This window comes from Podarcis filfolensis (assembly GCF_964270895.1).
Source record: "Podarcis filfolensis genome assembly, chromosome: 7".
NCBI lineage: Eukaryota > Metazoa > Chordata > Lepidosauria > Squamata > Lacertidae > Podarcis > Podarcis filfolensis.
The window spans coordinates 55,332,369-55,346,094 of record NC_139603.1 but is presented as its reverse complement, the minus strand read 5'-3'; the positions used below and the strand labels follow the sequence as shown (position 1 = coordinate 55,346,094).

Sequence of the window (13,726 nt, the reverse complement as noted above, 5' to 3'; positions counted from 1 at the left end):
AGTTATCACACTCTCCTATTATTCAGACTCTTTCATGCCCTTGCTTTCATCTTCAACCCTATTCCCATGCCTCCTACTCCCTCCTTTGTTGTAACTCCCCTTGCACTCCCATTTTCACCTTCACTACTTTTTCTTCCACCCTTCTTACTGTTCTCAACTCTCCCTTGCATACAGATCACCACCCCCATTTCCATGCCTAGTCCTCTCTACTCTGGAGTCCCCTCTGCAAACATACTCCATAGCATGGGTAGGCAAACTAAGGACCAGGGGCCGGATCCAGCCCAATAGCCTTCTAAATCCGGCCCGCGGACGGTCGGTCCGGGAATCAGAGTGTTTTTACATGAGTAGAATGTGTCCTTTTATTTAAAATGCCTCTCTGGGTTATTTGTGGGGCATAGGAATTCATTCATATATTTTTTCCAAAATATAGTCCGGCCCATCATAAGGTCTGAGGGACAGTGGAGTGGACCCCTGATGAAAATGTTTACTGACCCCTGCCCCATACTAATATATGTTGCTGTATCTTTAAGATAAATAGAGTCTTAAGAGCAAGGTTGTCAGTTAGCTTATTCAGCTAGAGAATGTTAAGTTCAGTCGATGGCTGTTGTACATATTGGGATGTTTGCTTGTTAATAAAATATCTGATCTAAATTACTACAGTGAATCTAGAATTTCATGCTGAAGACAACACATGGTACTAGGAGTAAAATATACTATAGGAAGGTACTATGGAATATTTAAAGACTCTACATTCTTTCTCTCTCTTCCATGAGGCAGCTGAGGAATGGAAGAAGTTTAAAACAACACTCCCCCCCCTTTCAGTATTTCTCCTTTCTTGCAGTACTCAAGGAGAGGCAGAAGTCTGAGTAAAGTGAGGGTGGACAGACAATGAGAGGAAAACCATGGTTTTAAACAACAGTAGAGGTTTGAGTATATAAAAGATGGAGGGACTGACGTCCATTTTTCTTTAGGTGGAAAGAAATTTGGCAAATAAATCGGCTTGGCATTTCAACATTTGCCTGGCAACTACTGGCAGCAATATATATATGCACGCATGTAAGTAAGCAGGCTGCTAGGGGAGAGGCAGAATACATCACTTCTGTGCATTCAGCAAAGAAACCCTCCACACCAAGCACTGAAATGTACTTGTTGCTCTAGCCTTTACCTCCCAGCCACCAGTCAGCTTGTAAAAAATTTCTGCAGACTAGTAATTCTTGTGGTTTTTGGTGTGGGAAAACCTCTTTTGACCAGTGGCTAAGCTTCATGCTCTGGCACCGGGGGGGGGGGGGGGATGGAGAGCAGGCAGGGGTGGGGCTGGTGCACGTCCAGGGGGAGTGGCGCACTGGGGAGTGGCACTCCCTGAGGGAGTGGGGGGAAAGCCACTATGGCACCCCACCGGGATCGTGCTGCTGGAGGCGGTGCACTCCCCCTGCACTCCTCTTCCTCTGCCACTGCTTCTGAGTACTTTTTTTATTTTACCTTGATCTAATTTCAAAAAGGAATACAAGGGAATAAACAGGAAAGCCACAATCACAATTGCTTAAGAGCATTTCATTGTTGACCAATACATTGATTATGACTAAGCACCTACTTAAAAACAAAACAAAATAAAATTGCAGGACTTTGCAGCACAGTATCCGTATCTCCTCAACACTCACCAATCTGAACTGGTGCCATATTTTGTTTTTACTGCAAAGGCTCAAGAACAAGTAAATGTGAACAAATTATGCCTGAGCATTAAACAGCACTTCTGCAATCTTGCATAAATGTCCAAAAATCTCTATTCAAAGGCAGCTTTCAGTCTACTTTCACTCAAAGCATCTACAGCTTCTGTCAAATACAAACAGCTAAGTTTACTTCACTCCTTTCCCTAGGGTTCAGACTGACCAAGAGAAAGATAAATGCAAGGAGATAAGAACTCCTTCCAAAAAGCAACACAAAGAACAGGGGTAGCTAACTTTTGTTGATGGACTATTATTTCCATAAGTCCTGACCATTGGTCATGCTGGCTGGAACTGATGGGAGTTTGGAGTCCAACAACATGTGGAGAGCAACAGGTTGTCACTATTATCATAGAGCAAAGATAAAGCAATGAAAAGTTAAAACACTGTGAATCTTGAAAAAAGCACGAAATTTGTTAAGAGGAAATTTAATCAGCATTGAATCAAATATGGCTAAAAGTTTTTTGCTTTAAATGGCAAAGCAATGCAAATCAACACTGGCCTGCAAATTAAGAGATGTGGGCCACTATCTGGACCTGGGGTGATTCTAGTTGCTAGTTACTAGAAAGCTCCAATGTAGGAGAATCCACAACCTCTCTTGGGAGTTTGTTACACTGTCAAATAGTTTTATTATCAGACAGTTCTTCCTGATGCTTAGTTAGAATCTCCTTTCTTGTAACTTGAATCCATTGATACAGGTCCTACCCTCCGGAGCAGAACAAACTTGCTTCATCTTCCATGTGACAGCCCTTAAGATATTTGAGGAGGCTATCATATCTCCTTTCAGTCTCTTTCCCAGGCTAAACATACCCAACTCCCGCAACCGTTTCGCATAAAGCTTGGTTTCCAGATCCTTGATCACCTTGGGCATCCTCCTCTGCACACATTCCAGCTTGTCAATATCCTTCTTAAATTGTGACACCCAGAACTCGACACAGTATTCCAGGTGTGGTCTGATGAAGGCATAATAGAGTGGTACTATTACTTCCCTTGACCTGGACACTATAATTCTGCGGCTTTTTTTGCTGCTGCATCACACTGTTGACTCATGTTAAGCTTGTGGTCCCCCCCAAGACCCCCAAATCCTTTTCATATGTACTGCTAATAAGCCAGGTGTCCCTCATCTTATATTTGTGCATCTGGTTCTTCCTGCCTAAGCACAGAACCTTATATTTGTCCCTAGTTAAATTCATTTTGCTAGTTTGGGCCCAGTTCTCCAATCTGTTAAGGTCATTTTGAATCCCAGTTCTTTCTTCTGAAGCATTAGCTACCCCTCCAAGTTTAGTGTCATCTGCAAATTTGATGAGCATCTCCTCAATTCTTTCATCCAAGTTGTTTACAGAGACATTGAACAACAGTGGGCACAGGACAGAGTGCTGCAGCACCCTTAGTGAGCACACTTTGGGTTCAGTCAACCAGCTATAAATCCACCTAACAGATACCTCATCCAGCCCACATTTTACCAGGTTTTCTGCAAGAATATCATGGGGGACTTTGTCAAAAACCTTGCTGAAATCAAGACACACCATACCCACAGCATTTCCCTTATCCACAAGCTTGTAACTCTATCAAAAAAAAAAAAGAAATGAGATTTGCCTGGCATGACTTATTTTTGAGAAGGCCATACTGGGACTTAATAATCACAGCATCCTTTTTTAAGTGCTCACAGATTGACTGTTTAATTATCTTTTCTAGGACCTTTCCTGGTATCAATGTAAGCTCACCTAGGTCTTCTTTTCTCCCCTTTTTGAATATGGGGACAACATTTGCTCGTTTCCAGTCTGCAGAAACCTCACCTGTTCTCCAATAATTCTCAGATTATAGAAAGAGCTCTGAAAATACATTGACTACAGCACTCAACATGCCTAGCTAAAATAATTTTTAATTTACTTGTAGAATCTCCTGGATTCTGCTTGCAATGTTGAAATCAAATACTGAATATATGAAGAGATTGATTACATAGCTCAATCCTACACATGCTTACCTGGAAGCAAGCTAGACTGAATTTAATGCAGCCTTGTAAACAAGCCACGTTTCCTAGCCTGCCAATCAACACATCCCTATGTTGTTCATTTGTGAAATATAAACTGCCTGAAAATGAGAGGGCATATTTGAAATTTATAAAAGTTTCCCTGCCTGGTCACCAAATGACTATTTCATCTCACCATAGGCAACCAAACAAAGACTGTTTAGAAATGTGGCTTAATAGAACCTCTTTCCTAGTAACCATATATACAAGTTCTATGCTTTAAGTAATGAAAGTTGGCCAATCTTGGTTTGTTTTAAAATGAAATATCACAAGACCTAAAGAATCAATAGAAGTGCAAATGCAGTCTGATCGAGTAAGTTCCAGTATGAACAGAAGTGTGCCTAGGAGTACAACATTATATTACTTTGCTGACTGAGTACTTCCAGACTGCATAATACAGCAATTAGAAATTGAATCAGTGGTACCTACCTCAAATGAACTTTTATAGAATCAGACTGTAAATATGTTTGTGCCACAGTCTTTTAAAAAAATTTTAAAATGCATTTTAAAAGAGGAAAAAGTGATTGAAATATAACCTATTATGTATTCTAGAGCTGAGGAATCTTGAGTAAATAAGCTAAAATCTCAATGAGAATAGACAGAAGAAGTAAATGAAATACAGATACCTTTGTATTTTAGGGTTTCCCCCCTAAAGATAAGAGGAAGAGGAAAGGGAATAAGCATTCAAGAGAAAGCTACTAACTTTATAATACAGTGGTACCTCAGGTTAAGAACTTAATTCATTCCGGAGGTCCGTTCTTAACCTGAAACTGTTCTTAACCTGACGCACGACTTTAGCTAATGGGGCCTCCTGCTGCCACCGCGCCGCTGCATGATTTCTGTTCTCAGCCCGAAGCAAAGTTCTTAACCCAAGGTACTATTTCTGGGTTAGAGGAGTCTGTAACCTGAAGCATCTGTAACCTGAAGCGTCTGTAATCCGAGGTACCACTGTAAAGGAATATGTCTGTCCAATCATATACTTGTCAAGAAACTTTCAGCATCACTCCTCACATTATATGGTGGCTAACATGTACTTTCAGCTACATATACTCATGGCAGAAGCTTCAGCCAATTCTAGTTCCTTATGTACCTGTTTGATACATGCAAGGAGAAAACGTTGATATACCTCTTTGTGAATGTTTTGCACATATGTGTATTATATAACGTATTGAATTGGTCCTTCAGAGAAAGGATTTCTAGCCTTTGGATAAGTTTGACAGAAATCTCTCTCACACACATTCACACTTTTCCCAACTCAACTATTTTCATAAATAAATAGCTAAAATGAAAAAATAAACACTGCAATCTAAAAAGGTTGTTTTCAAATAGTGGCTGATAGGCATGAAAGTGTATTAGATTATTCAACACCATGTGTGACATTTAAACTTAATTCACTTGGGGAAACAAGAACCCCAAGTATTTATTCTAACATGGCTGTTGCATAGCACTTTCTAGTATTCAAACTACATCACATGCATTGTCTAGTTGTGATCCTTCAATTGCAAAGGAAATCAGTATCATTATATCCCGTGCTGCTGATGGGGGGAATGGAGCAAAGAGTAGCTTGTCTAAGGCCACCTACTGAATTTATGCAGAGATGATATGCATACAAGATCCTTTTTTATTGGTAGCTCAGTCTCTTAGGTCACTATACTGCATCTATCATGCTAAATTCCATCATGTTCAAGTCAGAGAGATGGCACTAAAGGGCCTCTCCATAAGGCTCAGCTGCAACACCACCAACTTTTGGCTCCTCCTCTCCTTGAACTCTTCCTTCCAGCTGGCCATTACAAGAATTCTGTCACTTAAGTCCCCAGTTTGATCCCTTCTTTTCTGCCGGTTTCCCCCCTTTTCTGTCTTGTCTTTTACATTCTATACCGGAGGGGTGGGGAAGGTTTATTACTGTCACTTTATAAGTTTTTTCGGCTAAGGAGTGGCAGCAAATACTTTAAACACATGTCCAGAAACAGAAGCACGACCAATGAACGGTGGAAGCCACTTTTATCTGGTAGATTTTCTTGGAACGTAAAACATATCCAGAGGTGGCGAGGGTGCTTTAGTTACAGGTCAGTGTATCTTTGGGCAGAGAGGGATTAAATGGTGTGATCCTTTAGGGCCTTGCTCCGCAGGCGTGTCTGACAGGCCTGGAGTGAGAAGTCTTGGCCGAAGGCCCAGCGCGTCTCGAGGCCTTGTCAAGTGTCCCCCCCCCCCCGGAGGGGGGTGTTATCACCACTCCCCTATTGCCTCACCGAAGCGTCCGGCGTGGCCAACGGGGCTCTTCGGACGCGTCCGAAATGAGGTCAACGACAAGCACCCGCCCGCTGTCCAGAGGCCCCGGCTGCACCCATTTCAGGGCCTCCACCGCCGCCCCGCTCCCTTCCCGGGAACTCTCTGGGTGGTGAGGCCTTGAAACCAGACGGCAGCGAGGGGGCTCTGGAGGCGCTGACACCCGAGCCCTAGGCCTCGCCAGGCCGCGGGCGGGGCCCTGGGCCGAGCACCTCCCCCTGCCGAGCCCAGTCACCACCACGTCGGCGCAGCCAACACTGCGGAAATGGGGCAGCCGAGAGGCGTTGCGCAGGAAGCGCCGAGGCCGCCAGCAGCGCAGGCCCTTTTAAACCTTCCCCGGTGGGTCGCCCTTACCTGTGTCCCCGATTATGATGTACTTGAAGAGATACGCGTAGGCCATGTCCTTCCAGTCGCCGCCGCCGCCGCCGCCTTCCTGCGCCTCCTGCTAGGGCTGCTCGCTGCTTGGTGACGCGGCGCGCACTCCCCCGCCCCTCGCTGTCAGGGCTCGCGCAACGGAAGGTTCGAAACCGTTGGCAGCGGGCCCCCCTCCTCCAGCTCCTTCCAACCGCCCTCGGGCTTCTGACAGCTTCCCTCAGCGAGCCTCCCACGCCGGCCTTCCGCGTGCGCCTGGGCGCCTCGCCTCCCCTTCTTTCCCCTGCCGGGCCTTTGGAGGTGCCTTCAGAGCGTCCCGAGGAGCGCGCGGTTCGGACGGAGGGCCGGTGGGAAGGCGGGCGGGGGTGGGGGAGAGAGCGAGGGAAGCAGGAACAATAACAGGCGCGAGGCTCCCGAACGCTCCGGCAACGTCACGCAGCGCTCTCTCCGCCGACCCGGAAGTGCTGAAGCAGCCGGTGCCTCGGCCTCGGCGTGCGGGCGAAGGGGAGGATCCCTGGGAGTGATGCGAGGGACGGGGCGGCCGAGCGCCTGGCGCCTTCGGCCTTGGGGTGGGGCCCGAGGCTCCTGGGCCGCCGCCCTGTCCGCTGCAGGCCGAGGAAGCGCCCTCGCTGCCTCTTGGAGGGAATGGTCGCTGCGAAGCGCTTCGTCGCCCCGGCTCTGGCTGGAGGATCTCAGCGGCCTCATCCTGGCACAGCAACACTCGCACTTTTAACTAGGGCGAGTTGGGGGTTTTGGGGAAGGGGAGAGGCGAAGGAAGTAAAACAAAAGGCATCATACGGGCTTGCGGATCGCCACATCACTTCTGGCAGTTTTTCAGATTTCCCTCTGGGTCCAAACGGAATGTCAAATGTGTCGCTGTATACAAAACGGAAGCCATGGCAGCGGCTGGACTTCTCCTGCCTTCTACTCAGTGCAGAAAGATGTTGTGCATTTATCAGCCTACATTATTGGGAAGCTGAGATGGAAATAGTACAAGAGCAATGGGCGGGAATGTCCCAGTGCCTTCTTTTTGCGCAAGTCTGCTCTATATCACAAATAACCAAAATGTCTCCAGAAGTTGCCACTGGTTACATGGCCGTAGACAGGGGCAAGTTCCCCCCTAAATTAAGTAAATCAATAAAAATACTTAACTAACTGAGGTTCTGCCCCACCCCCACATAAATCCTGGTTACGCCCATGAGTTGTTAGAATTACAGTTGTATGCTGCTGTCGCTTTAAAAATGGCTTGAAACGTTTGCAGACGAAAACATTTTCCTCTTCCAGGCCTTTGGCTAAATAAATCTATGGCCTTTTAAACTTGTTTAAGCAACTGGGGGTGTTTTGTTTTTTTGTTACATATTTTTGTGGTTTTACACAGTAAACTGCCCTGTGATCCTCAGATGAAGTATATAAATTTAATATAATATATATTAAAAATAATAACACAAAAATAATATCTAGCACCAAACATGACTTGCTGACTGTTGCCAGTGAGTGTTTTCTTTTGCCCTGTGCATTTTAATTGTAATTTTTACTGTTGAACTCTCTGGTTGTGTCATACATACCAATCTCCTTTGGCGTCCCTATGTATGCACACACCCCATGGATAAAGAACAGAAAGATTGTGAGTGGGAAGCTCCAGCATCAATAGGATTAAGCTGTTAATCATTCTTAAGGAGACTTCAACACTTGCCCAGTTTATACATTAACTTCATAGTGTGGTTGTCATGCCATATCATTGGGGCCTACAGAGGTCATGTGAGAAACTTGGGTCAGCAGCACCTTTAATCTCAAAAATGCAGTAAAGGGGTCATAGATTTTTTTTTTTTTTACAGAGCAAGCTAGTCCTCCCCACTCCCCCACCCCACAACAAACATTTTTTAAAAATACTCTCAGAACAAAAAGCAGGAGAAATAGTGTTGGTGGCATTGGTACAATACATAATAATCTGTCCATGACATAATAGCGTAGTTTTCATTGAGCACAGACGCCAGCTAAGGGCTCAGCAGAGCAGTTGTAAAAGTATTTAGAATTCTATTATTTATTACATTTGTATATTCTTTGTTGTCTTAGCAATATAAAATATAATTCATAATAAAAGCCAAAACCATTATAAAATAAACCAAAGCAGTATAAAGCCCTCTCCTTACCACCACCAAATGAAAATATTTCAGCACAAAACCCAGTTGCTAAAATGATTGAAAACCCAGCAAGAGATAGTTTGGTATGAAAAACGGAAACACCAGATAGGTTGTGTCTGAGAGAGCGCTAAACTCTCTACATTGTGCCAAGAAGACTATAGCATGGTTGCCAGACAAGCTTCTCTATAGGACATTCTGTAATCAGGGCACCACCACTGAAAAAGCCCACTTAATATTTCTATTTATTCTTAATGTGCCTGTTTCTTGAAGAGAAATGGAACTCTGGGAAAAGAAGAGATAAACCAACAGACCCTCCAAGTGTCCCTGTTTTCAAGGGACACTCCTGGGCTCACAGAAGCTGTCACGGTTTCTGATTTGATCCCAGAATGCCCCGGTTTTCCTTAGGACGTCCCTATTTTTATCAGAGAAATGTTGGAGAATATGACCCCCGCGTCAAGGAGATACAACCATTAGAAGACATCTGAAGGCAGTTTTTAATGTTTAATTTTTTTAAATGTTTTTATATATGTTGGAAGCTGCCCAGAGTGGCTGGGGCAACCCAGTCAGATGGGCGGGTGTACATAATAAAATCGTTGTTATTAAATAGTAAATATCTGTTTTCATTGGAGAAATTTTGGAGGGTATGTAGAGCTATTATGTTACAGTCATATTTATTTAATTTATATCCCACCCTTCCCAAAGAGCCCAGGACCACAAAACAGATATACAATTAAAAACGTAAACAAAGCAAAAGCATTCTAAAGCAGATTAAAACATTCTAAAAACTATTACAATTAAAAACTCGGGGACATTATTTCAGTCAAACCACAATTCATGTTTTGCCAGATGGGCACATGAAGGAGCTGAGGCTCACAGAGCTTTCTTGTAAAAAATTCCTAGCGAGAACTCTCTGAGATAACTTCCTTTATCTTCCTTGACAGGAAGCTGTAACACTACATATTTCCTGCCTGCTTGCACATATTTTTTCTCTCCATCATGCTTCCAAGCTGACCACGTGTACATGTCTGAGCTCTGCAGATCACTCACCATTTTTGAACATATTTTTGTACTTTTGTAACTTAAATAGTACTTATAAACCTGTCTTCATTATGCCTTCATACCTACATATTATGTAGGTAAATACTACTTTTCTTTCTTCACAGAACTCTGTGTGTGATTGTTGTTTTAAGGTAGAGAAAAGGAGTAATATCCAATGTGCCTGAAAGCATCTCGCATTATTGCTTCTAGAAGGTTAAATCAACCTTATCTTTGCTTCCCAGTTTAAGCTGCGAAAGATGGTACTCTGCTGATCTCACTAACGTAGACAAGGAAAAGTACTAGCTAAATATATTCTTTGCTGGTGTCTAAATCCATTCCTACAAAAACAACGAAAGGCAGTTCCAGTTCCAGGCAAAGGTCTAGCTACCAGGACATGGCTGCCTTGTTCAGCAGCTACCCAGGCCTTCCTCTTAGAGCCATCTCAGGAGATTTGGAAAGTGAACATGAAAGAAAAGACCTTTCTGTTGTAATGTAGCAATTCAGCAACACCCTTCCAATTGAAGTACTCTTTGTCCAGCTTCCTTTTGTGTCTCTTGCTAGAAGTTGGAGATGTTTTTATTTTGACACATGTTTAATCAGCAAGACTCAGTTCTGTTGCTGTGTAACATTTTTTACTTTTGCTGCTGTTAGATTTTTATTTTGGGTGTAAGTGTGTATGTATGTATATGTGTATGTATGTGTAAGTATGTGTATGTATGTGTAAGTGTGTATGTATGTATGTATGTATATGTTATTTGCTATTATTTGTATAACCTTGGCAGAGTTAAGGTGTGAAGGTCCATGGTTTTCATGTAGACACAATTCAAGCCAAATGGCTTCTACTGTGAAACTGAGATTACAAAGTCCCCCTTATGTGAGGACTCGTGTCACTTCAGAAGGACATATGAATTTGACACACTGATGCAGTCATTTGGCAACCATAGCTGAGGTATACGTACAAAGCATTTTCATAAAAGAGATAATATAGTGCTTTCCTAAATGCCATCTGCAACTTTCTCTTTGTTATAACTTCATGTATAGGGTAAGTGTACTGCCTTAAATAGCAGGAACTGAATTGGGCTTTGTACACATGTTGTTAAAATTCTTAAGATTGCCTAAATTATAGAAAAAGTGACAGTTACAAGTGACATCTGCAAGTGCTTGCACTGTCGTTGAAAAGAGCATAATGTGTTTGTGTATCGTTTATGAGACTAATGCAACTAAGGACAGAAAGGGCCTTTTGACAAATGCTGTGCTACAATTGGAGATCTGTTTGTCAAAGAGACGGCTCTTTATTATTCAACTGGGTAACCAGAGTGTTTGGTCATCTGCCGAGTGAACCTCTGCAGTAGCTCTGCACAGTAGCTATTAACTCATAATCAAATCATAGCAGAAATAAACACATGGACTACTCTTCAGTACTGTGAAAGTCACTGTATAAGTTGAACGAAATACTGAAATAATCTGGTCATTTCTTGGGCTATAAAAAAAAGAGAAAATGAGAGAACAATGCTTTCATTTACAACTTAACAACTGTAATGACATTTTGGAACTGCAGTGGGGGGGGAGCAAATTTCTAGTGCTTCAATAAAACTGTGCTAGAAATATGCACAGTTGCCTGTATGTCACACAATTCCCTACACTTCATTTCACTGCTTAATTCTAAAAGGGAGAGGTACCAGGGCTCCACCTTGCTTGAAAGTGACTACCTCTGACTTGGAAATCGCTGTCTTAAAATACAGGTGTTTTCAAGCAGGGTGTGAGTAGTCTATGGTGGAAAACAACTCTGTGTGTGAGTTAAGGAGCCCTCTTTATTACTGCTTTAGAAGCTGGTGGCTGCCAATTTTGATGGACACATATTCTACCTACCCCTCTCCCCCAGTCTTTTGCCCTCTGCTTTGGACTGACATCAGGTAACTCAGAAGAAACTCACAGCTTGGTGCAGCTTGAGTTGTTTTCCTGTCAACCACCTCCACAGGTATACCTAGGCTCCCTTCTGCCCTTGGCAAGGAGCTGTATCAGCACCCTCTGTCCATTGTGCCCTTGGCAAGGAGCTCCATCAAGACTCCCAGAGGAGCCTGTGTGCCTCGCCTGGTCACCCAGAGCAGTGGAAGAGTGGTCTGGGGAGTGCACAGATTGGTGGATGGGTTCTGTTATAAGAAGAAGGAAAAAAAAACCTCCTTTTCCCTTATGGGGTACCCAAGGGCCCATATAGTGTCCTTTTGTAGGTTCTCTATCAGCAGGAGAAAATAACAGAGGGCAACCAGAGAATATTGAGAAGCAAAGCAGCTGGTAAGCCTGATCTTTATTAACTGTTGCAACAGGGTGCTCACAAACCACATGCTGGAGGCAGGAGGGACCCCAAACAATGGTGCGCAAACCCTTATATATGTTAGGATATTTCAGTTCCACCTTAAAAAGGGAGCAGAATGTTTTGTGTCACAGCCTGCATATTTCCTGTTCACAGGATGTTTCTGTTGTGTCTGTTGCTTTCGTTTCTCTCTCTGTGCCTGAGACATCGAAGTAGGCAGTCATGTTTTTTTCTTTGTTCTGACCAACGCTGAATAAACTTGTAAATATGCTCTCCTGAGTGCATCTTTCGCTGTGCGAACTCTGCTGATAGAGCGTGCACGAGCTCTGGAATGTGGCAAGTTATTTCTGAGGCTTCGTGTTGCTAATTGACTGATACTGTATCTACGGGAGATCGATGGATCGTCCGGCATCGGCATGGGGGCATGATGGACTTTGTCTCCCTGGCAGTATCCCAACAATATAGACACATTTGAAATTGTCCACCCTGGAGCCCAAGACCACCACCCCTCCATACATTATACATCAGGGGTCAGCAACCTTTTTCAGCCATGGGCTGGTCCACTGTCCCTCAGTGCATGTGGTGCGCCAGACTATTTTTTTTTTGGGGGGGGGAACGAATTCCTATGCCCCACAAATAACCCAGAGATGCATTTTAAATAAAAGGACCCATTCTACTCATGTAAAAACATGCTGATTCCCAGACTGTCCGTGGGCTGGATTGAGAAGGCGATTGGGCCACATCCGGCCCCCGGGCCTTAGGTTGCCTACCCGTTATACATACATCACAGAAGGGGTGTCTACAACAGAAATCTGAGTATGTTGTTTTTCTCCTGTCTACCAGGATACCTGATAATGGATCATTGATTGCATTACCTGGGCCATTTGGCCACTCTTTTGTGATGATAACTACTTAATTCCTGAATCCAGGTCACAGGCTCACCCTATTCATACACAGACACACCCTTAAGGCAGGATTTGTGAACAAAGAGACAATGGGGAGGTTTTTCTCATTTCCTCCCTGCTTGCAGAGAAATATTTGAGGTCAGTTTGGGAGAGACGAAATGGTTTCAGGACTTTTTCCTGTACTGTTTTCAGACATGTGGTATGTATGTATATATATATATATCTCCTTAAAATTATTATAACAGTTCCTAACCACTCCAAGCCAGAATTGAGAGGCACCTATGAGATTAATCCCACTCAATGGACCAGAATGTGGTCTAAACCCCCCTTTAAATCCATATCAACGAAAAGAAAAGAACTCACTCTGAAACTCACCTACAGGTGGTACCTAACACCAAGAAAACTAGCGCTAATACGCCCAGGAACCTCACCAAAATGCTGGAGAGGGTGCACCTCCACAGGCACATACCTCCACATGTAGTGGGAGTGCCCCAAAATCCAACTATTCTGGATGACAGCCATATGAGAAATATGTAAAATAACTAAGCAAGTATTAGACATCACCCCAGAAATGGCCCTACTAAACATCTTCCAAGACAACAATGCCCATTTACACCACAAAGAACTCATAACCCACCTACTTTCAGCAGCCAGAAACACCATAACCAGACACTGGAGAGACCTGTCAGGAGTAAGCATGGACCAATGGTACCAAATAGTATGGGAAACAGCCCTACTAGAAAAATTAACCAATAAACTGAAACTGACACGGGGACAAACAGAAGAAGACGCCTTTACCCCAGTATGGCTCCCCTTTATCACATACACAGCCCAACAAGACAATGACAATAATCCACCAACAGCATACAAATCAATATGGCTAACCTGATCCAAAACACCCACCCACCCTACTCACACACGAA

The 13,726-nt window shown here is 43.7% G+C and overlaps 1 protein-coding gene across 1 annotated transcript in view; it reads right to left on the bottom strand.

Annotated features, from left to right (window-relative positions):
• RAB2A (RAB2A, member RAS oncogene family) overlaps positions 1-7,059 on the bottom strand; it is a 32,601-nt gene extending 25,542 nt beyond the window's left edge. The window contains exon 1 of the mRNA XM_083623139.1: positions 6,391-7,059. Coding sequence (XP_083479265.1) covers positions 6,391-6,436 — 46 coding nt within the window. The 5' untranslated portion in view covers positions 6,437-7,059. The remainder of the gene's footprint in view (positions 1-6,390) is intronic.
• Positions 7,060-13,726: the final 6,667 nt, after the last annotated feature.